At 36.3% G+C, this 27,411-nt stretch overlaps 1 protein-coding gene and 1 long non-coding RNA gene across 10 annotated transcripts; both read right to left on the bottom strand.

Annotated features, from left to right (window-relative positions):
• Window positions 1-1,058: 1,058 nt before the first annotated feature.
• LOC145014041 (uncharacterized) lies at window positions 1,059-5,112 on the bottom strand. Of its 4 annotated transcripts, none has more exons than XM_078972404.1 (4): window positions 4,708-5,111; window positions 2,962-4,119; window positions 1,373-1,426; window positions 1,059-1,208 (listed from the first exon to the last, which is right to left on the bottom strand). In XM_078972404.1, exons 1-3 carry the CDS (start codon window positions 4,955-4,957, stop codon window positions 1,380-1,382), a joined length of 1,455 nt encoding a protein of 484 aa, XP_078828530.1. In that variant the 5' UTR covers window positions 4,958-5,111; the 3' UTR covers window positions 1,059-1,208; window positions 1,373-1,379. The 4 variants fall into 4 exon arrangements, with proteins under 4 accessions (XP_078828530.1, XP_078828532.1, XP_078828531.1 ...); XM_078972406.1 differs by having other exon boundaries at window positions 1,059-1,426; window positions 4,708-4,803; window positions 4,883-5,111; XM_078972405.1 differs by lacking the exon at window positions 1,373-1,426 and having other exon boundaries at window positions 4,708-5,112.
• Window positions 5,113-11,555: 6,443 nt separating this feature from the next.
• On the bottom strand, window positions 11,556-14,137 carry LOC145017139 (uncharacterized). 6 transcript variants are annotated; one of them, XR_013666387.1, is made up of 8 exons: window positions 13,511-14,134; window positions 13,351-13,390; window positions 13,098-13,249; window positions 12,948-13,014; window positions 12,776-12,854; window positions 12,560-12,685; window positions 12,140-12,193; window positions 11,556-11,778 (listed from the first exon to the last, which is right to left on the bottom strand). It is a non-coding gene; the product is annotated as an uncharacterized LOC145017139 (long non-coding RNA). The 6 variants fall into 6 exon arrangements; XR_013666388.1 differs by having other exon boundaries at window positions 13,561-14,134; XR_013666385.1 differs by having other exon boundaries at window positions 13,098-13,390; window positions 13,511-14,136.
• Window positions 14,138-27,411: the final 13,274 nt, after the last annotated feature.

The raw sequence follows: 27,411 nt of genomic DNA, 5'->3' as shown, positions 1-27,411 counted from the left end.
CAGTTTATTTAAATAAGGGTATAATAGTCCTTTTAGGTAAGACAAGGACCAAGCGTATAACAAAAACAAACAGTAGAGACTTTCCAAGTTAAAATAATAAGTTGGGGACCAAACACACAAATTACCCCAAACCATACGGACCATTCATGTAATTTACTCTAACATTTATTTTGAAAATGTTATCCAATTATAACATTGTCATTCAAATACAAAAATATTTTCATTGTTATAATCATAGTTGTTAAACTCGTCCGAGTCACGAGTCGACTCGTACGAGTCGAGTCAAAATCAACTATAAAAGAGACGACTCGGTTAATGACTCTGTAGGGATAGCGAATCGTATTCTAACTAGCGATTTTAGAGCGACTCGGACCGAGTCGAGGCAACTCGGAACTCGATGGAGTCAAAAATAGGAAACAAAATGGCACACACACACACACACACACACACATATATATATATATATATATATATATATATATATATATATATATATATATATAGTATGACTTATGAGTCGAGTTACGAGTAGAAAATCTACATTCTGAGTCTCGAGTCAAGTTACGAGTTGACAACTATGGTTATAATTAGATAGATTTTTCAAAATATAACATCTTAATAGTTAGAGTATATGGTATGGGCAACAAGAAGTGATGGTTTTGCTGATGTGGCATCTCATAACATGGTCATAACACCATGAACACCATTTCCCCCTTGGTGTTATGGCATATCTTGTTGGCGTTATGACATATTGAAACGAGAACATTGATTGGTTGCACATTTCTTCCCTCTCTATTTTTCTCCTCTTAACTTCCTCATAACATGGTCATAACACCATGAACATCATTTCCCCCTTGGTGTTATAAGTTGTTATAACACCACCTCAACGGGCCCATACCTAATGCTCTTAAAAACTTGATAATTCAACGCTATGATTGGATACATTTTTCAAAGCACAATGTCTTAATAGAAAGAAAAAGAAAAAATGATAGCACAATATTAAAATATACTTTCTCCATTAAAAGGAGAGTGTCAAATCAACTAAAAAAATGCAAAAATAAAGAAATGAACCATAAGATAACTGCAAATTTTTGTTCAATAAACTTAAAATGTACAACCATGGTAAGCCAAACGGTTCAAACTAGAGATTAGAACATCTTTTTGAAAACTTCAACTCAAGGTAAGGCAAGTCTTGTATGAGGAAAACCCTAGAAATACAAAAGAAAATCAAAGGATATGAAAGGTAGCCAAAAACTTGTCACAGTATAGAAATCTAAATCCCGGTATAAAAAAAAACTCACTAACTAGACTTGGCATGATTATTTTTGACAAATATTAAGTCAAATTCAAAGGCATCTACAAGTAGTCTTACTTAAGTCTCAGAAGGGAGGGCAAGATAATCCATCTTCATGACTTACATGGACAGCTGCACACCGAAAGAAAAATCCATACATGACAAAACATCTAGTGAGTCATGAGCTTTTTATAGACGACGGAAATCAAATATAAAATATGCCCATGTGTAACTAATCAACAAATTATATGAGGATACACATCAGATTTAGATGTGTAAGGACATCTTATTACACACACAGACACACTAATGAGTAACGAGTTAGCAAATGGGAAAATAAAAATAAACCATGTGATAGATGCTGAAGAGCAATCGACATTGGTTGGTAAGGCAACAACCAATTAATGTTTAGAAGTGAGGCAGGTCCATACATTGGGAAAGTGCTAAATTTGCGGCTAACCATGTCCGCCCACTTCCCGGACCCATACACGAAATGTGTTCTCTCATTCTTTCCTTTCTTTGCATCAATGTTACTTATGCAGACAAAAAATAAAAAATAAAAAATAAAAAACTAAAAAACTAACATTTCTCATGGCTTTGGTTTGGTTTGGTTTGGTGATTCCTATAAAAGTTTTGAATCCTTTCTAGTAGACAATCACGGATATATCTTTTTCCAAAACAGAATTTCACCCACACCCAGCCAATCCATTCCAAAAAGAGATAATGTCAAATTATAGCTAAACTTTACAGGTAATAACCAACTATGATACTTGTTCAAAATACATAAACACCCAACTTCTTTCTACAAATTTGCCCCAACTTTAGCTTTTGTTACAAATTTGGTCCCAACCTATTTTAACAATTCATTTTTTACAACTTATTCTTTCTAATATTCATGCTTTATAAGCTTGCTTTTAACAACTTTTTTACAGAAGTCGTAAAAGACATGCACTTTTTTACAGATTTTTAAAATTGTAAAAAAAGGATATTTTAAAAGTTCATTACTACGAAATTGTAAAAATAAATCTATAAGACAACAATTTATTTATATTTATTCTTTTACAAAAAAAATAAATAAATAAAATAAAAAAAAAATTAATTCATAAGAAAAAAAAGTGTAATAAGCATGTAAAAATATTATAAAAACCAATTTGTGCATGTTTTTACGAATTTATTTAAACAAATAGTAAAAACAAGTCTGTAACATATATATATATATATATATATATATATATATATATATATATATATATATATATATAGAGAGAGAGAGAGAGAGAGAGATCTTGGGAGACAAAACAAGGTTTACGACCAATTTCATAACAAAAACTTAAACTTGGGGTAAAATTGTGACAAACAAATTGGATTTGTGAGAGGTAAAAGGCATAGCAGGTCACAATGAACTATATCTCTACAGATATTAATAGCAATGCAAAAAGTGGGTTTGCAGGTACATATGAAATAGTTGGTTGGCTATAAATGAAATTATGTCTTCCCAAACCAATACCAACTTCTTTCATATCATCTTCTGGCAATTTTAATGTAAATGCATTCCGTTTTGATTTCAAGAAAATTTTCAAGATCACAGATGCTAATGCTCATGTTATAACTAAACACAACCAATATAAACGAAAAAATTGCACCCTAATCAAACAATTAACGCATACCTGAGACCAGATTCACATCAGGAATCACCACCACCGCTTCTGCGGTACTCATGTTTAATACTTGTATCTGCGGTTCGGATTGTAATTCGGTTTTCTTAACTAATGCACTTGAACCATCATCTTCTTTAATCGGACTCGTGTCAGCTTTCTTACTACTTTCACCATTCTGTTTATTCTTTGGACACTCACCAGCTTTGTGACCAAGTTGACCACATCCAAAACACGTTACCTGTTGACCTTCATTCGGGCAATTGGATCTTTTATGACCCAAATTCCCACAGAGGTAACATCGTGAAGCATCACTCGCTTCTTTTTTTATGGGGGGCACTTTTTTCTTATTAGTTTTCTTAGGTAAAACATGTTTCTTCGGACACGTGTCAGATTTGTGACCAGCTTCACCACATCTGAAACACGTAATTTCTTTATTCAGGCAGTCAGTGCTTATATGACCCGACTGTCCACATCGGAAACATCGTGGGCACTGACACTCACCCAAATGATATTTGTTACAACTTAGACACAGAGGAATCCCTCCCTTCTTAGGATTCTTTCCTTTGTTATTATTATTATTACTATTACTATTACTATTACTATTATTATTATTATGATTAGTGACGCGATTTTTCTTAGATGAGGTTCCGGGAGAACCTTCAAATTTTCGTTTCTCGCCCGGATTTGAAGATAAACGGGTTTTTTCTTCCATATAATTGGCCTCTTGGATGGCCCTTTGAAGATGAGAAAGATAGTTAGGAGGCAATGCCATATTTGAAAATTGCTGGGGATGTGGATGCATGTGGTTGTCAAAGGGTTGATACATCTTATTCTGAGTTGACTCGGGAAGCGGAGTATGTAATGAGTTAAGAGGTGGAGTGTGGTTGTAGGTGGGATCAGGTGTGGGTGATTCACCGGTAGTTATTGGTGGACCTCCGGCCAAAAGACTGGTCCATAGCCATACACTTTTTGCAGCTGCAAGGAGGGATATGGAAGCTTTCTGAGGTTGAGCTAAAAGAATGTTGTATTTCCTCATTCTTAATTGATGTAATGCATTTGAGAAATCCCGGTCACCAGAAATTAACAGATAATTGCATGGGGCAGGGTTATCTACTGCCCAAAATAACATGTCTACCAATATTTTCTTGTCGCTTGCATCTTTCGCACCTGGTTATTAAAAAGAAGAATATAGATTATAATAAAAACTTTAACCCTGGGTAAATTTGGTTCAAAAGAACATAAGATTCTTGTAAATTTCTGTGTTTCTTTTTTTTTTTGCAAATATGATGGTTGAATCAAGAAAATTATAGAGCCTGATCAAGTAGATGAGTTTGTAAAAACAAACCATAACTGCATTTTTTTCATCACCAATCAAATAAAAGCACAAGAACTTTCAAAATTTTACTTTTCCAGAGATCAAATCTCGATTTAAAAATATATAATCAATATTAGGGCTCATAAACTCAATCCACCATAATCCGTTCATCCGACAATTGATTGAACTAAGAAATGTCAACTAATAACCAAATCTTCTTGAAAGATCTCAAATATAATTAAACTAAAAGAACAGTCGAATTGAGTATGTATGAATTTGAGTAAACGGATTTCTGTATACGTCGTGTTAGGGTTTCGATTTTCACCACAATCTGAAGTCAAAGCAAGATAAACACAACACTCGTTTCCAGTTGAACATCAAATTAAACTCAGTTTTTATATAATTAAGCATGTAAGTGTAGGTTTGATAAAGATATATACCGGCGGGGACGTGATTCAAAGAGATGCCGGTACTGTTGAGGCCTTGCTGCACAGAGGCAGGGATCCGATTGGTGTCGCCGTAAGCGGAAATCGACACTGGCCCACAGTAGTTCATATTAGCCAAAGCAGAACTTATATTCTGAGCGATCGAATGAGGTTCACAGCCTTTAGGTACCTGGCAGTTCTCTATGTCCCACCAGACAGATATCTTCGCCTTCACGTACTGCTGTTCGGCTGCTCCTCCAGCCATCGTTGCAACGCCGTTACTTCCACCAAATCCGCTCGTATAGTCGCCTGAACTTTTAGATGAAAAAACGATCGCAGCCGGCCGTTTCTTCTTTATGTGTGAACTGTGAAGTTTGGAGGGTTAACCGGAAGAGAGAGAGAGAGAGAGAGACAGAGATAGAGAGAGACGGCCCATCTTAAAAACCATGGATACCCTCGGAGTAAATTACAATTTTGGTCCCGTTGGTTTTCCATTCATGCAAGTTTGGTACAAGTTTTGAAAATATATATATATATATATATATATATATATATATATATATATATATATATATATATATATATATATATATATACATATATATACATATATATATATATATATAAAAGAGAGAGAGAGAGAGCAAGGATCATTTGAGAACTCAAAGTTTCCTGAGAACTCGAGAATTAAACAATGATCGTTAGATTAAAATAATAAAGAGTTAGGATGCTTTGCGACATATTTGTAAATACCTGAAAATAAAAAAGGAGGAGGGCATCTTATTAAAATAAATCAAGTGCATTTAGGGAAACTCTAATCGATATCCCATTATCAGATTAATTACATCGACTCTCTCCTTACATTTCTCTCTCTCTCTCTCTCTCTCTCTCTCTCTCTCTCTCTCTCTCTCTCTCTCTCTCTCTCTCTCTCTCTCTCTCTCTCTCTCCCTACACCTTCATATCGTTAACTTCATCGTTGATCGTTTGATGAAATCCAATGCCACCATCTGAAAGCCATGGTCGCCTCCGGTAATCGTCACCATATCGATTAATTGTCTTCTCCATCGTCTCTCCCCCACCTCTCTTTCTCCCTCACACACACACAAACACACACACATACAAACATCTTTATGCCTTTGCGACGATGATTCCTTCGATCAGGATAACATCGATAAGAGATTGAAAGAGAACACCACGATGAGAAATATCTCTCCTCATATCGTCGCCTCACCTCTTCCTGTTTCAGTCAATTGCAAAAATTAGGGGTTGCAATTGTTTTCTGATCCACAATTTCAATTTCGTGTTAAGATTCGAAATCAATAGACGAAACTAGCAAAACGAATATCACGAGTTAGAAATCGACACACGAGTTGGCAATGGAAGGGAAAAAAACATTTGGAAGATACGATAGAATCGAGATTTCAGATATTATCTTCGCTAAAATCAATGGAGCTCTCAATGAAGCTCAACTCCGATACAAAGCATTTGTTGCAACTCTTTGTTCTGTTCTCAGTGCTATTCTAAATTCTAAGGTAATGTTTCCAATTTTTCAATAAGATCGTAACTTTCTCTTCATTTTCAAGTATCTGATCCATTAGTAATCTGATTATCAAATTGTTTACAAACCTTGTAAAAACTATAAATCAAGGATGCTTATGTGTTTGCTTTTGCTATGTTTAAGGGTTGCAAAACATGATATGAATAATGATTTTATGATATCATTTTGAATTTTTCATCTGCAAATGAAGGTCAACACTTATAACATTGATACAATGTCACTGATGAAATAGATGTTGATTAGTTGGAAGAGAGTGTCTCGGGAGAACTTATACAACTCTATTATTTTCTGTAATTTTGCTAGACATTTTATGCTTCATCTTTGCCAGTCAAGAAATTTGGTTAGCATTGTCTCTTATAATCCTTCATTTGTATTATTTTTTTTCATGTTTAACATATTTTGTAGACTTTTATCTTCATCAAAGTTTGTTATCAATTTGCTAAAAATACTTTCTATGCATGATCTTGATGAAGGCTGCAATGGCATTGATGACAAAAAGGCTTCCTTACTCATGATGAACTTCACTATTGAGGAAGTCGAGTTTGCAATAAACAAACTTGGTATTGTAATTTGTAATTTGGATAACTATGGTTGCTTCTTTTTTACTTAGCTAAATTTATAAAAAGTTTAACGCTGTAATTATATGTGATTCACATGTAAATCATATATGAATTACATGTGATTCACATGTAATTCACATATGAATTACATTTGATTCACATGTAAATCATATGTAATACTTATGTGAATTACATGTGATTCACATGTAATTCACATATGAATTACATGTGATTCACATGTAAATCACATGTAATTCACATATGAATTACACGTGATTCACATGTAAATCACATATGAATTACACGTGATTCACATGTAAATCACATATGAATTGTAATTTACATATGAATTGCATGTGATTCACATGTAAATCACATATGAATTACATGTGATTCACATGTAAATCACATATGAATTACATGTGATTCACATGTAAATCACATATTAATTACATGTGATTCACATGTAATTACACATATGAAATTACATGTGATTCACATGTAATTCACATATGAAATTACATTTGATACACATGTAAATCAGATATGAATTACATGTGATTCACATGTAAATCACATATGTATTTTTGTGAATGTTTTTGCATCAATCAATTTCTTTTTGTGAATGTTTTTGTAGCATTTTTTTATTTTTTATATTTTATTTGTATTGAATAAAATACTTGTACTATTATGTTTATAGATTAATTAATAAATATAAGATTTGTTGTTATTTACTTACGAATATTATAGTATAAGAAATATATATATGTGCATTCGAAAAAAATATGCATATATGCACCTAAAAATTTACTTCTTAAAAAAATGTAGTTTTTTTTGTTAAATACAATTTTTTTCTAAAAAAAAAGTAACTTTCTTAAAAAAAGGAAAAAATGCACTTTTTTATTTAAAAATGCATTTTTTTTCTTAAATTTGCAGTTATTTTAGAAAAAAAATTCATTTTTTATTTTAAAATTCATGTTTTCTATAACAAATTAAAAAATCTGGATTTTTTAAACGAAAAATACTATATATATATATATATATATATATATATATATATATATGAAAATTTGATTTATGATATAAATTTTTAGACATTTATATTTATATGTTAAATAGCACAAAAAAATTAAACATCAAATGAGATTGGTAAGATGACGATCATGTTCTTAATGAATTACTTTTGATCCAACGTTCCATTTTTAGTTCTCGGGTATATATATATATATATATATATATATATATATATATATATATATATATATATATATATATATATATATACACTAGCCGTAGACCCGCGCAAAGCGGCGGCGAAAAATAGTTTCTCATTCGGCAATAAGTTCTATACGGAAACATGTTAGATTTCAAGTAACACAAAACATATGCATATTGTTATCGATTGGTTTTACGGAAACAAATAAATGTAACCCTCGCAATACAAAAGAAAATAAATATTTTGGTGTGTAGTGTACGTTTATAGCATAGTCACATAGATCGCCAAGGTAGTCACGATCTCCGTTCCGAACGTCCCGTTCCCAAACGGGGTTCGTTTTCGTTCCAGTCGGCGGCCGAGTCGCTGTCCGATACGGGTACCCTGCGATCCCGTTTAGTCTTCAATTCGGTCATGGAACCATGAAATCGGCGATCCGAATTACACAGAAACACGATTAGGATCGTCAATTTTGGACTTGGAATCGCCAATTTTGGTTTGAGCGGGAACTTGTAAAAACCGTGACGCTACGATAAAGTATCGATCTCATCGATTCCTGGTACGTTTCTTCGATTCCTACATCTAATTCCTCCAGTGAATCTTGATTCCAATAATTATTTAAGATGCTTCTTATCCCACCTGACTACTCACTGGTTCACCCACTCTCTCTCGGTTCTTCTTCTGTTACACGTCTTCATCACAGACCCTTTCCAATATATTCTTTCTTTATTGATTTGATTGGTGTGAAAATGGTATTTGGCAAATCTTTTAACCGCACAGAAGATAGTGAAACACAACCACCACCAGAAGATTTTGTTGATCTTGAGAATGAAGACCAAAGAGCATCAGATATAGGAACAACAGGAAGCAAGAAAACAAATGATAAGGATGCTAGCAGGCCTCTGTTGGAAGAAGTCACTTTTACTAGTTCTGGAACTGGTAAAAATGCAGGGGGGGCAAAGGTATGGACTTGCAACCACTGCAAAGTCCAATACACAAGCTCGTATACCAGAATTCACACACATTTCTTTGGGGCTCAACTTGGGAAGACCGCAGAAATAAGAAGATGTCCGGTTATGATTAAGGACCGGGAGAAGCTACAAAGACTTTTGAGCAAGGTTAAAGAAGTTGAGAGCGGAGGTGTTTCAAAATCTTTAAAGAATTCTATACTTTCGAAAAAAGCAACATCAAGAAAAGGAATTGAGGAATCTTTTGGTCTTATGGAGCGAAATGCGGTTGACATGAAAATAATTAGAGGATTGTGTGCTAATGGTATCCCGTTTAACGTCTTGCGGAATCCACAATTTATTGAAATGCTCAATGCACTCAAGAAGGCCCCGGAGGGATACAAACCTCCGTCTAGTGAAAAAGCAAGAACCGTTTTGTTAGATGAGTATATGAGAGATGTTGAGAAAGACCTAACCCAAGTCAAAGATACTTGGTACACGCAAGGGGTTTCTATTGTTTCCGATGGGTGGTCGAATGTCAAACATAAGCCACTCATCAATGTTCTTGCGGTGAATGCCCGTGGTTCTATGTTTATGTACGCGGAAGATTTCTCGGGAGTCGAAAAAACAGGTGTGGAAATCTCTAAGTATCTTCTTGGAGCTATCGATGAGGTTGGACCGAGCAACGTTTTGCAAGTGGTCATGGATAACATAGCTAATAGCAAAGCTGCCGGAAGAGAAGTCGAGAAGGTATACAAACATGTATTTTGGTCACCTTGTTGCGTACATACTCTAAATTTGATTTTCAAAGATTTATCAAAAGAATTTTTTTGGTTAAATAATACCTATAAGAGAGGGAAAACAATTGTCAAATACTTTCTAAACCACACTCAAGTCTTGTCAATTTTTCGAGAAAATTCCACATTAGAGTTGTTAAGGGTGGCTAAAACAAGGTTTGCATCTCTCTATATTTTGTTAAAAAGAATCAAGGATTGTAGAGAGGCTCTTGCCACAACTATAGTCCTTAATTCTTGGAGGGAGTGGCTTAAAAATGGAGATGAAAATACAAAAGTTCTTGGTTTAAAAGTTGCGGATACAATCAAAGATGATTTGTTTTGGGAAGATGTAGACAATGTTTTAGCTATTACAAAACCCATTTTCCTACTCATCAAGTTTTGTGATGGGGAAGGTCCTAAAATGGGTGAGATTTATGAAAAAATGGATAACATGTCGGGGGAGATTAAAGACATTATGCAAGAAAATACGTATTCAAGCTATTACCCGGAAGTCGAGAAGATAGTGTTAGCTAGATGGGAGAAAATGACAATCCCATTACATTGTTTGGGGTTTGCATTAACTCCAAGATTTTATGATAGACAATATCTTCAAAAGTTAGCACCGGGGGGTATTCCAAGGAAAGCTCCAAATCTAGATAAAGAGGTTGTGATTGGTGTCATGAAAACATTCCATAGAATGTCCGAAAATGAAGAGGAGGAACGAGTGTTACGAGAACAATTCGCAACATTCCATATGAAAAAAGGAATCTATTCCATGGCGGCAACACAAACGGATGCCGTGACAATGGATGCAATAGATTGGTGGTCAACATATGGAGCCGAAACCCCGAAATTAGCTGTGATAGCAAAGAAGGTACTTTCCCAACCGATTAGTAGCTCTTCGGCGGAAAGAAATTGGAGTACCTATTCTTACATTCACAATGTGAAAAGAAATAGGTTAAATTGCAAAAGAGCCGACAAATTGGTTTTCATTCACTCCAATATTCGACTCCTATCTCGTTTCTCGGATTCATATAAAGCAGGCCCATACAAAAAGTGGGACATGAATCCTGAAAACACTTATATTGAAGGCTCAAGTTCACGATTAGAAGAAATGTTTTGGGAGAATTTAGATGAAGACATGGAGAATGGGCAAGGAAAAAGACAACGCGTGGATTGAAGAAAACTTTTCTGTTATTGTTTTTCTGGGAATTCTGTTTTTTGTTTTTTAGTGTTGGAAACTTGGAAAACTGTTTTGATGTGTTGCTGGAAAATTGTTTTGGAAAATTGTTTTGATGTATTGAAGTGTTAGTTTGTTACTTAACTGTTTTTTAAAGTAATTCTTGCTGGGAAATATTAAAATTATGTTATTTGTTTTCCTGTTAATGAATTTTGATGTAAATAATGGCTGGAACTTTTTGTATAAACCATGGTTCATGGGTACACCGTACCGAAATACACGATACACCGTATCGGAACGTACCGGGACGTACCGAAATGAACCTACCCCCGCCGTATCCGATACGTCCTAACTGCCGAATCTCGTTCCCGATCCTCGTTCCCGTACCGCGAACTATGTGACTATGGTTTATAGTCCTTCATTTTAGAAATCATGACACATCCATACGAAGTGACTTGCTTATAGCATAGCAGGAGGTTACCATGACCATTAATCCACCGTTACATAGATTAATTGATAATGCCTAATGCAATAAGGACATGTAAGACATATCCGAATCCATACAACCAATATACATATATTAATTAAAATGGCATGTCTTGATGAGCAACTCAGGTATGGATGTTCAATTATGTTAAAAATTGAAACTATCTTTCCATTTCTGAAAACTCTATCCAAATACATTAAATAAACTTACCATTTTTTGCAATTAACACTTTTCAACTTCAACCACACACTAATGTCATAATAGGAAGAAAAAAATTGAATGTTATGTTAAGAAAACCAACCATGGAGCCTTGCCATTTTCGCATTTACCCTTTACTTAGTCCAACTTCGATCATCTCTCTTGTTCTGTGTACATGAAAAATGGATAAACATACAATTTGATGTCAAATACTTTGAACAATGTATATGAATGTTATCTAATTCTGCGATTTTTTTAAATAATTATGCAAATCATAATTTAATCATTATAATTTCAGAAATAAAAATAAGTTGGGTTATTTATTTTATCTCATCCTACAAATGTTATCTAAAAGATATGCTTACATCTACAAAGTCAAAAGCGTAGAAACCCCACAAAATAAAGAACACCTACAATTTCGTTTTTTAAATAACCAAATAACCATTTAATTTATAAATTAGTTTTTTGAATTAACCAAAAAAATCACAAGTATTAGCCCCCCTGCTGATTCTCATAATTAGAGCTTACCATTCATGCATTCATCCACCAGATAAGTAAAAGATTTGACGCCATCGAGTTAACCTGAAACAAATTATTATTAAAAAAAAGTCATTAGAAACAAATCATCATTACAACAAGTCATAAAAGCAAAAACAAAATCTTAACAAAGGTCAAACTCCTAAAAAGCGATGAAATTAATTTTATTTTAGGGTTTTCATGTATTAGTTGTTCATTACTAATAGATGTACATCAAAACATAAGAGATTATCTATGGTTATATTAAGCATAAGATATATATGATTCTACAAACAGATCAAGACATAACAAAAACTAACAAATCAAAAATATAAGAAATATAAAATCTTAACACAAGCCAAACAAAAAACTTCCTAGGAATTTTCTAAGAAATTAAGCTTAAAGAATAAATGTACAACAAACGCAACTCACTTTTCAAGAGTTTTTTCATGTACACACTTTCCAAGAGCTTCATCAGATCCGAGCATCCCTAGTGCAAGAAATCATTCAAACCTGACATCTTTGGTTGTTTCAGGCCAAGGATATGAGAGTGACAAGCTGGAAACAAATAAACATCAAGCATTAGTATAAGCTTCAACTTGAAAGGATTTATTTTTCCTTAGAGCGTTCCAAGTTAGACTTGCTCACCTATATAAATCAAACCAAAGATTTTCCAAAGATGGATAAGCAATTTCATTTGTTCCTTATTAGAAAGTTGCACTATTATCTATTCAAAAAGACAAATAATTTCAAATAAATCTTATCAATACCAAAACAACTGGCTAAGAAATCTTATAGTATAAACCGCTTAATATGTTACCTGGTGCTTGCTGATTTTAGGTGTTCATAAAGCACTTGATGAACCCAAAGTGATAGCCTACAAAATACTAAACCACAAACATTACCAAAACAAGACAAATGAGTAAAGCTAATGCAAATATATTTACAAAAAGAAATATTACGGTATTACCTTTTTAAAAGTATGGTGGAAATCAGCCAGAGCTCCGCCCTCAGCTGCAGCAAATTCCCAAATTCAGCAAGAGTGCAAGATGCCCTCTAGGTTGATCATATTATTCATCCGTGTCACAAAATCTCAGCATCTCCTTCAAACCTTGGTGACCACTACAATCATAAACACGACCTAGTTAGAACACTAAAAAAACACACAAATACACATAAAGGCATCCTTATTTTACACTACAAAAACTAAACATAACTTTAACCTTCTTAGTTTGAACCTAATATCAGCAATGTTCTATTAACCTGAAGACAAAAAATACAAAGCAATCAAGATCTAGAGAGGGGAGGGGTGTAATAGTAGCAGCAATAATAAGGTTTATTAGAAGGCTTAAAAAGAAGAGGTAGAGGAGTAACATCTATAACCTGAAACCCATTTGGAGAAAGAGATTGTAGGGTGGAAATTTTTTTTTAACCTCATTTTTAAACCCGAGAGTGACTCAGCTTCCGAGGCAAGCAAAGGAGAAAGTGAAGTAGGAATCGTCGATTGGCGTAACCGGTTAAACTTCAATTCATGATTTCCTTTTGTTTCTTGTGATCAGAATCGTCATGGTCTGAGTTTGGGGTTTTAGATGGACCTCGGTGTGCGCTTGTAACCGGACTTAGATTGTGGAAAATAGAGGCAGTGACTAATTCGGTAGTTGTATGATTCTGTGATGGTGGTGCATTTATGCGTTAGTAGAGACGACGGGGGTGATTTTTTGGAGTGTTCGTAGACAGAGAGAAATAGAGACGATGAGTGGTGGCGGTGGATGGAATTGGTGCAAGGGATGAGGTGGTTTGGCGGGTTTTAACTGTGTCTAGTGGAGGTGATTAAAGTTGTGGCAGGATGCAACGTTAATGGTGAAGGTGTGTATCTACGGTTTGACTGAAGAATAGCGGAGGAATGGTGAGAGTGCAGGGGTTTGTGAGAGGAATGTGGCCTCAAGAAGTGAGAGATGACCAGGGTTAGATTTATGAGTATTAATTCAAACTTTCAAAAATAACAAAGCAGGGGAAATGGACGATATAAAGGGCGTGATAAGGTTACCAAAAAAGGCTCCTATTTTATAGAGATTAAATAAGACATATTCAAAATCTGTTAGAGATAGTGTACGTATTGTATTGTTATTTGAATGATTTAAAATAATAATATTATTTTATTCAAAACAACTTGTACTTTAAGCTTAAAGATTTGAACGTTTTAAAAAATGTTATTATTATATTAAATCTATTTATAGAAATAGGGAGATTTCTTTTATAAGATAGTAAATATACACACATATATATATATATATATATATATATATATATATATATATATATATATATAGGGTAAAGTGAATATACCTAACAACCTTATATAAGCATAGGTACCTAACCACATTATACTACGTTGTTTTGCATTATATTTCCATTGCAATCGTCTAAGGTTCTTAAACTTCAACCCTTAACTTGATTTACTTCCAAGATTTTCAGACATTCATTATTATATTCTTCCTACACCATTTGATTTGTAACGGTAGTATATGAAGCCCACCACGGGGTCTCCGATAGAAAGACGTCATTTGAAGGAAGATAATGGTGAAAGGCCAAAGATTATGGAAGCAATCAAGTTATGAGGTTGAATTTTAAGAACTTTGGGTGATTACAATGCAAATATGATACAAAATTACGTAGTATAATGTGGTTACGTACCTAAGCTTATATAAGGTTGTTAGGTATATTCACTTTACCCATATATATATATATATATATATATATATATATATATATATATATATATATATATATATATATATATATATATATATATGACTTGATACCAAAAAAGCAATGTACTAACATGATCAAAAACTCTCCTCCCATATTTCTTTAGCTGCAATTTAATTAAAAAAATATGGTTAAACACATGAAAAGGCAAAGCACTGACCACAAAACTAATATAATAATGATTTAAAAAAATATTTTTTTTAAAGAATTAAAAATACATATTACATTTATGTTATTCAAAACAGTGACAAAAAACTTATAAATGCCCTAAAATAAGGATTGATATTGCAAAAAACTTTTTTGGAACAAAATTAAAATAATCAAATGTACTTAGGCGCTAAATATGTAAGTTACTCTAAAAATAATGAAAACATGCATAAAGCTTCTTCACTCAGGAACAAAGAGTAGCACCTTTCTTCTAGGTATATACACAATAATGCATAAAATATATAACAATGTTATTCAATTATATACATACGAAATATGAATATAAATACCATTGTGTGTATTTACCTGATGAACGGTTTTTATTTGATTGACAAAGAATTGGCCTTTTAAGAACATAAAATTATTTTAGTTTTGGAACACAAATGACCACATACCGAAAAATGACCTATTTTCAAAACCGGACTATAAGACCCAGAGCAAAAAATAGTTTTAAATCTGATAACTGTTTAAGAAGAAAAAAAATGGAAATAAAAGTTGTAAAAGAAGTAAATAAATAAGATATTATTGAACATACAAAACCAATTGTCACACCCCCAAACCAGAATGGCGGAAACATTCGGGGGTGGATGACTTCACGTAGTATCACAACAATTGAATATTCTAAAGAAAGTAACACAACCATCATATATATAAAATGAAAACGTATATTGTTGCGTTATACATGTTATCAAAAGAATATTACAATATGATGTTAAATTTCAATAATAAAAACATCATTTGTGTTCCTTCTCCCAAAAGCTGGTAGTTACCTGTATCACTGATTCCCTGAGAAATACAAGTGGTTTTGAAAAGTGTCAATAATTAAGTTGGTGAGTTCATGAGTGTTTCGAGTTGAAAAGTATATCCTTTTTTGTAGTAATTTGGTAAACGAGGTTTTTAGAAAGTCCAATATTTTCTTGTAAGATGATTCAAAAGTTTCCAAAGTTGGAATGTGTTAGTATCTTTTATACTCGAATGATAAAAAAAACAACTTTGTATGAAAAATAATGTAGAAAACTGCAATGCACATATGAATCTCGTAAATCAATCTTGTTTTATACTTTTTATGTGAGTTTTATAACCATACTATTGACACTGACGGCCTGTAACAACATTCTTCAGGTGTTGCAGTGTTATGACATTTGTCACCCCAGACCTACCGGTCTAACTATAGCTAGTAGTTTAGGTGCGGGATTGTCAATCCCGTATAGATCTATACACAAGTATCACGCTCTCCCTCCAAGAGATTATGGTATATAATACAGGACTTGAAATGCATACAAAAATGTACGTTGAACTTTGAATATCTCACATTGCCTAGTATAAGTAGATTTACAATGAAATGACCTTAAAAGTGTTTCGTTTTTCAAGATGTATATGTAAAATGTAGGACTGACTTGTTAACTATACCCATTATAGTTTTTCAGATAGTATGTTCCATTTAGTAGAAATAACTTAGTGACATAATCGCTCTTGTATACATAAGATGTTTGTATCGATATTCGAAGATAGAAATTTCATTTATGTTTATAAAACGATACTTTAACGTGTAATGTACTTGTATTTCCCCCCCTAAAACATGAAAAAGAATTGAAAAGTAGGGGTATGAACTCACTCGTTAAGTTTGAAGAGAGAGACTAGGGTTAAGTAGAACTTCGATCGCAGATAGTTGCGTCGTCGGGCTCTTCGGGGATCTCTGCAACGTAAATCTTTCGTCGGGGGCTCGAGTGCGGAAACCGAGGTGACGAGAGGGTCTCTGGAGCTTAGAAGAATGAGAGAATGGCTGAGGGATTGTGATTTGTGTGCAAAAACTCGAGCTTATGCCTTCTATTTATAGGGCTGGAAACCCTCGTACGCGGCGCGTACCTCCGAAGTACGCGGGGCGTACTTCGGTTACGCGGGGCGTAACAATGCGTCATGGCTTATGACGCCTGGCTAGCTAGGCGTAGCTTGGGCGGGCTGATGGGACTCGACTCTGGGTCTAGTACGCGGGGCGTACTCCCAGAGAACGCGGGGTGTAATCCGCCCTGTCCTCTTCTAAATTCCGTAACTTTCGCGTACGAGCTCCGTTTTTCGTGTTCTTTATATCCACGCGTAGGTGAGATTGTGCTCTACAACTTTCATTTAGACTCCGTCGGCTAGTTTTGTCTTTATTTTTAATGATATATTTTTAATAGGCCGGGCCTCCTAAAGTTCGTTTAAAAACTCATAGGTTCTTTATTCGACGTCGGTTTTTGTTTGTCTTCTCATCCATTTGTTCCTATTGCGGAGATCTTCAACTCTCATTTGGATTGCGTTAGCTAATTTACACTCGATCTTAAATTCAAGTTTTTAGCCCTCTACTACTGTTACGAAACTTCGAAAATTCGTAACTTCTTCATACGAGGTCCAATTTGGGCGATCTTTTTATGCACGCTCACCTTTTAACGAGATCTACGATTTTTGTTTAGATACTTAAGGCTAAAATGCACATTATTGAGATTTTACTTTTTACATCAAATAATTGTTTTAATGGCGTGTCGTAATTATACGAGTGGTTATAATTTCTTCAATATAACCCGATTTTGAGCGTTCTCTATGTTTTCGGAAACCTTGACACGTTATCTAGTATTTGATGCATCCCAACTTAGATATTTGAATACTTTATTTTCAAGGTTAATTTAGTTGTATTTGACTTTTGAGCGTTACAATGCTTTTGGAAAATATAGGGTTGTCACATCATCCCCCTGTTAAGGGAATTTCGTCCCGAAATTTAATCTAAGATAGAGTTTACAGATTAGGAAAGAGATGCGGGTGCTTTTGTTTCATTTGATCCTCTCGTTCCAAGGTGTATTCAGGTCCTCGCTTGGCGTTCCAGCGGACCTTTACGATAGGTATGTGGCTTTGTTTAGTTCTTTTGACTTCCCGGTCCATAATCTCTACTGGTTCCTCTACAAAATGGAGGTTTTCATTTATTGTAATTTCGTCTAGAGGGACGACAAGGGTCTCGTCGGATAAGCACTTCTTTAGGTTTGATACGTGAAAGGTAGGGTGTACGTTGTGGAGTTCCTGAGGTAGTCTAAGTTTGTAAGCCACTGGACCGATCCTGGCAAGGATCTCGAATGGTCCGATGTATCTGGGGTTCAGTTTCCCACGTTTTCCGAAGCGTATCAATCCTTTCCAAGGCGAGACTTTTAGTAGGACACGGTCTCCAACTTGGAATTCCAAGGGTTTTCGTCTCTTATCTGCATAACTCTTTTGTCTATCCCTTGATGCTTTTAGACGTTCTCAGATTTGAACAATCTTCTCCGTAGTTTCCCGTATGATTTCTGGCCCAGTAAGTGTGTTGTCAGTTGCTTGTCCTTTTGCTAGTTGTGTGTCCCCCACTTCGGCCCAGCATAAAGGTGACCTATACTTGCGGCCATAGAGGGCTTCGAACGGGGTAGCTTTGATACTGGTGTGGTAGCTATTGTTGTACGAGAACTCGACCAAGGGTAGATGTGTGTCCCATGCTTTGCCAAAATCGATTACGCAAGCTCTCAGCATGTCTTCTAGGGTTTGTATGGTTCTCTCGCTCTGGCCGTCGGTTTGAGGGTGATAAGCGGTACTCATGTCTAGTCTTGTCCCCAAAGCTTTTTGTAGCGACTGCCAGAACCTTGAGGTGAATCTACTATCTCGATCTGAGATAATGGATACGGGCACACCATGCAGTCGTATAATTTCTCTGAGGTATGTCCTTGTTAACTTCTCCAATTTATCCGTCTCTTTGATCGGTAGGAAATGTGCTGATTTAGTTAACCTGTCGACAATTACCCAAATGGTGTCGAGTCCGCTTGTCGTTTTGGGTAACTTGGTTATGAAATCCATATTTATCCACTCCCACTTCCATTCGGGTATTTCTGGTTGTTGTAATAAACCCGAAGGCTTTTGGTATTCTATTTTGACCTTAGCGCACGTCAGACATTTACTCACGTAGGTAGAAATTTCGGCTTTCATGTTCGGCCACCAGTACAACTTCTTGAGGTCGAGATACATCTTGTCGGAGCCGGGATGTATGGAGTATCGTGTTTTATGGGCTTTGTCCATGACGATTTCTCTGAATCCACCAAACTTTGGTGTTCATATTCGATCCATGAAATAACGAACTCCGTCGTTCTTGGTTTCAAGGTTCTTATCCATTCCTCTTAGGGCTTCTCCTGCCACATTTTCGGATTTTAAGGCTTCTATTTGGTCTTCCTTGATTTGCGTGGACAGGTGTGAATGGATCGTTATAGTTAGGGACTTCACTCGGCGACCTGAGTATTCCTTCCGACTAAGTGCATCAGCCACTACATTAGCCTTTCCGGGGTGATATCGAATTTCGCATTCGTAATCACTTAGTAGTTCTACCCACCGTCTTTGTCTCATGTTGAGTTCTTTCTGGTTGAGGATATGTTGAAGGCTTTTATGGTCAGTGAAGATTGTACATTTCGTGCCGTAAAGGTAGTGTCTCCATATCTTTAGAGCGAAGACGACTGCTCCTAGCTCAAGATCGTGCGTTGTGTAGTTCACTTCATGCGTCTTTAGTTGTCTTGAGGCATAGGCAATGACCTTCCCTCGTTGCATCAGGACACACCCGAGTCCTTGGTTTGATGCATCACAATAGACCACGAAGTCCTCCGTCCCTTCTGGCAGGGTTAGGATGGGCGCACTACATAATGCTCATTTTAGCGTTTGAAACGCGGCATCTTGTTTTTCTCCCCAGTTGAAGGTCACATTCTTCTGAGTTAGTGTGGTGAGTGGCTTGGCAATCTTGGAAAATTTTTGTATGAACCTTCGGTAATACCCGGCGAGTCCTAAAAATTGTCGGATCTCTGTAGGGGTTCTTGGAATCGTCCAATTCTCTATTGCCTTGATCTTCCAGGGATCCACGTGTATTCCCTCCTTGCTTACTACGTGTCCTAGGAAATCCACCTCTCAAATCCAAAATTCGCACTTGGAAAATTTTGCGTAAAGTTTCTCTGCCCTTAATGTTTCCAGAACCTGGCGGAGATGTTGGCTGTGTTCTTCCTGGTTTCTAGAATAGATGAGTATATCATCTATGAACACGATCACGAATTTGTCCAGGAAGGGACGACATACTCGGTTCATCAAATCCATGAACACTGCTGGAGCGTTTGTCAATCCGAAGGGCATTACTACAAACTCGTAGTGACCATATCGTGTTCGGAAAGCCGTTTTGGGGATGTCTCCTTCCAGTACTCGTAGTTGGTGATAACCAGATCTTAGGTCAATTTTTGAGAAGTAGCTCGCTCCTTGTAGTTGGTCGAACAGATCGTCTATACGTGGAAGGGGATATCGGTTCTTGATTGTCAGTTTGTTCAGTTCTCGATAATCGATGCACATGCGAAAAGACCCGTCCTTCTTTTTCACGAATAGGACTGGTGCTCCCCATGGTGAGAAGCTTGGTCTGATGAATCCCTTGCTCAACAGCTCGTTCAATTGACTGGACAGTTCCTGCATCTCGGCTGGAGCTAAACGGTAAGGTGACTTTGCTACTGGGGTTGCTCCGGGGATTAACTCAATTCTAAATTCGACTTGACGTTCCGGCGGGATTCCTGGGAGATCTTCTGGGAAAATGTCTGGGAAGTTGCAGACTTCCGGAATGTCTTTAATGTTCTTTAGTTCTTGCTTCTGGTCTACTACGTGGGCTAGAAAGGCATGGTATTCCTTGCGAAGATATTTTTGTGCTTTAATACAGGAGATGATTTGCAAATTTAAACTAGGTTTATCTCCATATATGATAAGATTTTCACCGTTGGGCAGATTGAGACGAACGACCTTTTCATGGCAAAGAATGTCGGCATGGTGAAGACTCAACCAGTCCATACCGATGATTACATCAAAACTTCTTATCGAAATGGGCATAAGGTCGTTTTGAAATAAGTGTTCGTTTAAATTTAATGTGCACCCAACGTACATATCACTTGTGCTTTCTGTTTTTCCATTAGCCATTTCTACAGTGAATATTTTATTAAGTGGTTGGGGTCTTTGGTTAAGTAGATGTTTGAATTTATGACTCACAAAACTTCTCTCCGCACTGCAGTCAAAGAGTATGCATGCATAAATGTTGTCGAGGAGAAACGTACCCGTAACTACTGTTGGATCAGTTATTGCTTCATTTTGACCTATCGCCAGCACTCTCCCAATACCACCAACATTCCTTGTCTTGGGGCAGTCCCTCTTGAAATGCGCGGTTTCTCCACATCCATAACATGCTTGGCTTACCCTAGTACCAGGAACTTGAGTGACTGGCCACGCTGGCGCTTTACAGAAACGGGCAGTGTGCCCTTTCCTGTCGCAGTTCTTACAGTACATCTCGCGGCAATTACCGTGGTGATGGTAGTTGCATTTGCTGCACTTTGGCAAGTTCCCTACATATTGTTTTGTTGGCATCGGGGTTGTAGGAGTTGTGACGGGAGCAGTAGCAGCATGAACCGCCACCATTTGTTTCTTTGAAGGTTCTTGAGAGGTTTGCCCCTTTCTCTTGTTCCAGAATTTCTTGTTGTTGTTGTTGTTGGCATTGTTGTCATTGTTCCCTTTGGTTGTTTCAGCTACGATAGTCGTGACTCCTTAGCAGACGCCATGATCAACGAGAGATTGCGCCAGTTCCTTGGCACTATCGAAGGTCATGGGCTTGGAAGCTAGCACACTTCCTCGCAGCTGGGGTGATAATCCCCAGATGTACCTCTCCACTTTTTGGCTTTCTAGAATCAACATCCCAAGACAAAGTGTTATCAAATCGCTGAACCTGTTGGTGTAGCTTGCGATGTCCGAGCCTACCATCGAAAGGTTCCACAATTCTTGTTCAAGCTTCTGAATCTCGCCCCTTGGGCAGTATTCCCGAAGGAGCATTCGCTTCAAGTTTTCCCAACCCATGGAGTTTGCCACCACCAGGGTTAGTGTCTTGACATGGCCGTTCCACCATGTCAAGGCGCGTTCAGAGAATGTACAGGCAGCAAATTTTACTTTGCTTTCTTCAGGGCATGCGCAAATTTCAAATACGGCTTCCGTTTTCTCTATCCATTGGGACAGAGCCAATACTCCCCCAGTCCCATAAAAGGGAATAGGTTTTCCATTGGTGAAGTCTTTGTAAGTGCAGACTCCAGAACGGCCTTGGCTTGGGCCATTTGTAAAGCTATTTATTCCTCCTCCTGACCCATTGTTGCTCATTTGAGCCATCGTCGCGGTTACAGCGGCTGTTACAGCAGTTTGGAACATAGCTGCATCCATAGTTGGAGGGGGTGGTGGAGGTGGTGCTGGAGTTGAGTTTTTGCGTGTTGATCTACGAGGAGGCATGTTCTGGTAGAGAAAATAAGAATGAATACTATAAGTTTCTAATGTTTTGACAATCGTGTAGTTGAGGGTTAGTCGTATCTTGTAATTTGTTTTGACTTTAGTTTTTGGTTTCAAATTAAATACAACAATTTAATTAATTTCAGAGGTTTCGAGAGGTATATAAAGAAGTACTGCATATTTATATATATGTCACACCTAAGGTGTGTTACATTATGCTTCTAGTTTTAGGAAAATTTGACCTATCTAGAGGTCTCCGTTTACAGATACAAAAGAAAATAAGAGAAAAACTTTATCCGAGGTCCTAGTTTATATCAAAATTGTTGGAGCTTGAACAAACTCTACTTGTGGCGTTTGGAGCTGGATTCGGCATCTGACCGTTTGACTCCCATCAGTCGCCTCTCGAAATCTGCTTGTTGTTCTTTCATCTCTCTTATTTCGTCTAGAGCTGTTATCATTTGGTTCTGAAGTGTTCCCGTGTAGATTTGGGTATTCTCATGTAGTCCTTCCAAACGACGGATGTCAGCGGCGTTACCTTGGGTAGCAGCATTGATCTCGCGAACTCTGGCTGCTTGTTGGTCTGCCTGGTAGTTTTGGTTAGCTATAGCGTTCACGACAACAGGAAGTGCTCGATCAGCTGAGCCTCTCCCACTGACGTTGTAAAAATCCCGACACATGCCGAATGGAGGGCGTACACCTTGCTGACGGCTCCAGTAGTAGAGGTGGCTTCCCCAGATGGGAATGGGTCCCGGTTGATATGGTCTGATTACGGGAGGATGGGGGATGGGAGGGTCGATTACTTCCGGTTCGGAGTCTGTTCCGCTAGAAATTTCCACGATCTCCTCGTCGACTTCGTATTCTTCTCTGACTTCGATTTCGAATTCTTCTTCGACTCCCTCCTCGAACTCTTCTTCGACCTCTTCTTCGATCTCCTCTGGGTCTTCCTCCGGGTCTTCTTCTATCCAGCTGCCGTTACCTTGATTTAGGTAGTAGGGGTCTCCCCGTAAAGGAAATCCAGCCATTTGTCTGTACTGGGATAGAGGTATGAGATTTTTATAAGAAAAGAAATTTCTATTTAACAACTTCCTAAGCCTATTTATATCTTTACTGAGCGCAATATTTTATCGTTCAATTATTTTTAACAATAGACTTATAGTATTTTAATTTAGTGAATCTAGATTTTATAAATTTTTGGCTTGTTGACTACTACGACCATTCCTCGACATACAATGGTCAAATCCAGGATAAATATAGTTGATCAGGCTATATTTATTCTTGATTTGATTACATACCCCAAGGCTCAATCGTGGTATCGCAACTTGCCATACTACTTTTTAGAAAAACTTGTCATGATACGAGGCTGATACGTGCGGGTAAAAATGTATATATTTAAAGAAAATATATTTCTATGAAAATGTTTTTATCAGAGGGTTTTTGGTTCCCGTTGTATTTATAGTTTGTATATCTTATTTGGTTTGATATACTTAGTTCACTATAAACAATGCTTTGATACCAATCTGTCACACCCCCAAACCAGAATGGCGGAAACATTCGGGGGTGGACGACTTCACGTAGTATCACAACAATTGAATATTGTAAAGAAAGTAACACAACCATCATATATATAAAATGAAAACGTATATTGTTGCGTTATACATGTTATCAAAAGAATATTACAATATGATGATAAATGTTCAATAATAAAAACATCCTTTGTGTTCCTTCTCCCAAAAGCTGGTAGTTACCTGTATCACTGATTCCCTGAGAAATACAAGTGGTTTTGAAAAGTGTCAACAATTAAGTTGGTGAGTTCATGAGTGTTTCGAGTTGAAAAGTATATCCTTTTTGGTAGTAATTTGGTAAACGAGGTTTTTAGAAAGTCCAATATTTTCTTGTAAGATGATTCAAAAGTTTCCAAAGTTGGAATGTGTTAGTATCTTTTATACTCAAATGATAAAAAAAACAACTTTGTATGAAAAATAATGTAGAAAACTGCAATGCACATATGAATCTCGTAAATCAATCTTGTTTTATACTTTTTATGTGAGTTTTATAACCATACTATTGACACTGACGGCCTGTAACAACATTCTTCAGGTGTTGCAGTGTTATGACATTTGTCACCCCAGACCTGCCGGTCTAACTATAGCTAGTAGTTTAGGTGTGGGATTGTCAATCCCGTATAGATCTATACACAAGTATCACGCTCTCCCTCCAAGAGATTATGGTATATAATACAGGACTTGAAATGCATACAAAAATGTACGTTGAACTTTGAATATCTCACATTGCCTAGTATAAGTAGATTTACAATGAAATGACCTTAAACGTGTTTCGTTTTTCAAGATGTATATGTAAAATGTAGGACTGACTTGTTAACTATACCCATTATAGTTTTTCAGATAGTATGTTCCATTTAGTAGAAATAACTTAGTGACATAATCGCTCTTGTATACATAAGATGTTTGTATCGATATTCGAAGATAGAAATTTCATTTATGTTTATAAAACGATACTTTAACGTGTAATGTACTTGTATTTCCCCCCCTAAAACATGAAAAAGAATTGAAAAGTAGCGGTATGAACTCACTCGTTAAGTTTGAAGAGAGAGACTAGGGTTAAGTAGAACTTCGATCGCGGATAGTTGCGTCGTCGGGCTCTTCGGGGATCTCTGCAACGTAAATCTTTCGTCGGGGGCTCGAGTGCCGAAACCGAGGTGAGGGGAGGGTCTCTGGAGCTTAGAAGTATGAGAGGATGGCTGAGGGATTGTGATTTGTGTGCAAAAACTCGAGCTTATGCCTTCTATTTATAGGGCTGGAAACCCTCGTACGCGGGGCGTACTTCGGTTACGCGGGGCGTAACAATGCGTCACGGCTTACGACGCCTGGCTAGCTAGGCGTAGCTTGGGCGGGCCGATGGGACTCGACTCTGGGTCTAGTACGCGGGGCGTACTCCCAGAGAACGCGGGGCGTAATCCGCCCTGTCCTCTTCTAAATTCCGTAACTTTCGCGTACGAGCTCCGTTTTTCGTGTTCTTTATATCCACGTGTAGGTGAGATTATGCTCTACAACTTTCATTTAGACTCCGTCGGCTAGTTTTGTCTTTATTTTTAATGATATATTTTTAATAGGCCGGGCCTCCTAAAGTTTGTTTAAAAACTCATAGGTTCTTTATTCGACGTCGGTTTTTGTTTGTCTTCTCATCCATTTGTTCCTATTGCGGAGATCTTCAACTCTCATTTGGATTGCGTTAGCTAATTTACACTCGATCTTAAATTCGAGTTTTTAGCCCTCTACTACTGTTACGAAACTTCGAAAATTCGTAACTTCTTCATACGAGGTCCAATTTGGGCGATCTTTTTATGCACGCTCACCTTTTAACGAGATCTACGATTTTTGTTTAGATACTTAAGGCTAAAATGCACATTATTGAGATTTTACTTTTTATGTCAAATAATTGTTTTAATGGCGTGTCGTAATTATACGAGTGGTTATAATTTCTTCAATATAACCCGATTTTGAGCGTTCTCTATGTTTTCGGAAACCTTGACACGTTATCTAGTATTTGATGCATCCCAACTTAGATATTTGAATACTTTATTTTCAAGGTTAATTTAGTTGTATTTGACTTTTGAGCGTTACAATGCTTTTGGAAAATATAGGGTTGTCACACCAATATTATTCTATTTCAGTGCACTTTACTCCTTAACTATAGAGGAGTTCCAAGTTTGATGCAATTTTCTAAGATCTTGTGACATTATTGTATACCCCAAACAAATTGTTATCCCAATAGAACTTGGTGAATAAAACATGACTAATATGCTAAAAAACCTTATTAGCAAAGCTAATTAGCCATTTGTTGCAGTTATATAGACCATCAATTTTTGAACAATTATTAACCTTTACAATAACACATACCTTGAAGACAATCATGAACTAATAAGTTTCAGAAAACTGTTTGCCCTCTTACTTTTTGCTGACTATCTCTTTCTTGAAGCTCCTCTTTAATGATAAATATATTCAATTCTTCAAGTAATAATCTACATAAACTTTCACACGACAATAATTAAGAAATAAAGAGGCAAACAATAGATGACTAATGATTAAGTGTGTACCTTTTTTGTGCATCAAATCCCCAAACCCTAATTGTGTCATCGTTGTTAGACTAAAGAGAGACAAAAGAGTAAGTGAACACCTAGGAAATTTAATCGGCCAACACGTTTGGGTAACCAAGCTCTTAGAAATAGTAGTGGTGTTAGGGTTTATGGTGGATGGTGGTGAAGTGTATTCACCGGCTATAAGATAGGGTAGATGGAGTGTCTAATCTTTTCTGGAGAAAAGATAATAGAGTATGGTTTACCTCATGCTATTTCTATACCTAATCCAATAGCTACGTGATAGAGAAAGAACTATGAATGATAGAGGGCAGACGACAACTATGGTAATGGGAAAAGATGAAAGAAATACCTTATATAGAGTTGGAAGGAACTGAGATTTAGGGATTTCACAGTTTGAAATCCATATTTCATGGACTTTTATTTGGAAAGGAAGTTGGGAAGACGTTGCAGGGAGAATATGGTAACCGAATTGCTAATTAGCAGGAGAAGATATCGATTCCCCAAAGAGGCATTGAGGCAATGAGTGGGAAAACAATTGATAAGAATGTTGCACTATTGACACGTGGACACAAAGGATGTGTAAAAAGGGACACATGACGTTTAAGAGAAGTTTTTATTAAGGATGAAAATGATATAAATATTTTTAATACCATATATGTATCAATAATATAATTATAATATTGTAATCTGAACAACATATTTGTCATAATTTTAATTACCATAATTTTAATAATGCACAATACATAGATTTTTGCCTAGCATATATTAAGGACGAACAAAGATACACTGATACACGTCACATTGCCTTCAAAGCATACATAGATGGATTGAACTTAATAACTAAATCATAATGTAACAACATACATTTTACATCCCA

Source organism: Lactuca saligna, chromosome 9 (genome assembly GCF_052625555.1).
Source record: "Lactuca saligna cultivar CGN05327 chromosome 9, ASM5262555v1, whole genome shotgun sequence".
In the NCBI taxonomy this organism is placed as follows: domain Eukaryota; kingdom Viridiplantae; phylum Streptophyta; class Magnoliopsida; order Asterales; family Asteraceae; genus Lactuca; species Lactuca saligna.
This window is presented reverse-complemented; position numbering and strand designations above follow the sequence as displayed.

Bases quoted from the DNA above. Each gene is read 5' to 3' on its own strand.
- LOC145014041 (XM_078972403.1), bottom strand. From the start codon at position 4,957: ATGGCTGGAGGAGCAGCCGAACAGCAGTACGTGAAGGCGAAGATATCT. The intron at 4,120-4,707 runs GTATATATCTTT...TTTAATAACCAG, and splicing joins TTTGAATCACGTCCCCGCCG to GTGCGAAAGATGCAAGCGAC. The intron at 1,427-2,961 runs GTATGCGTTAAT...TTCGGTGTGCAG, and splicing joins TGATGTGAATCTGGTCTCAG to CTGTCCATGTAAGTCATGAA.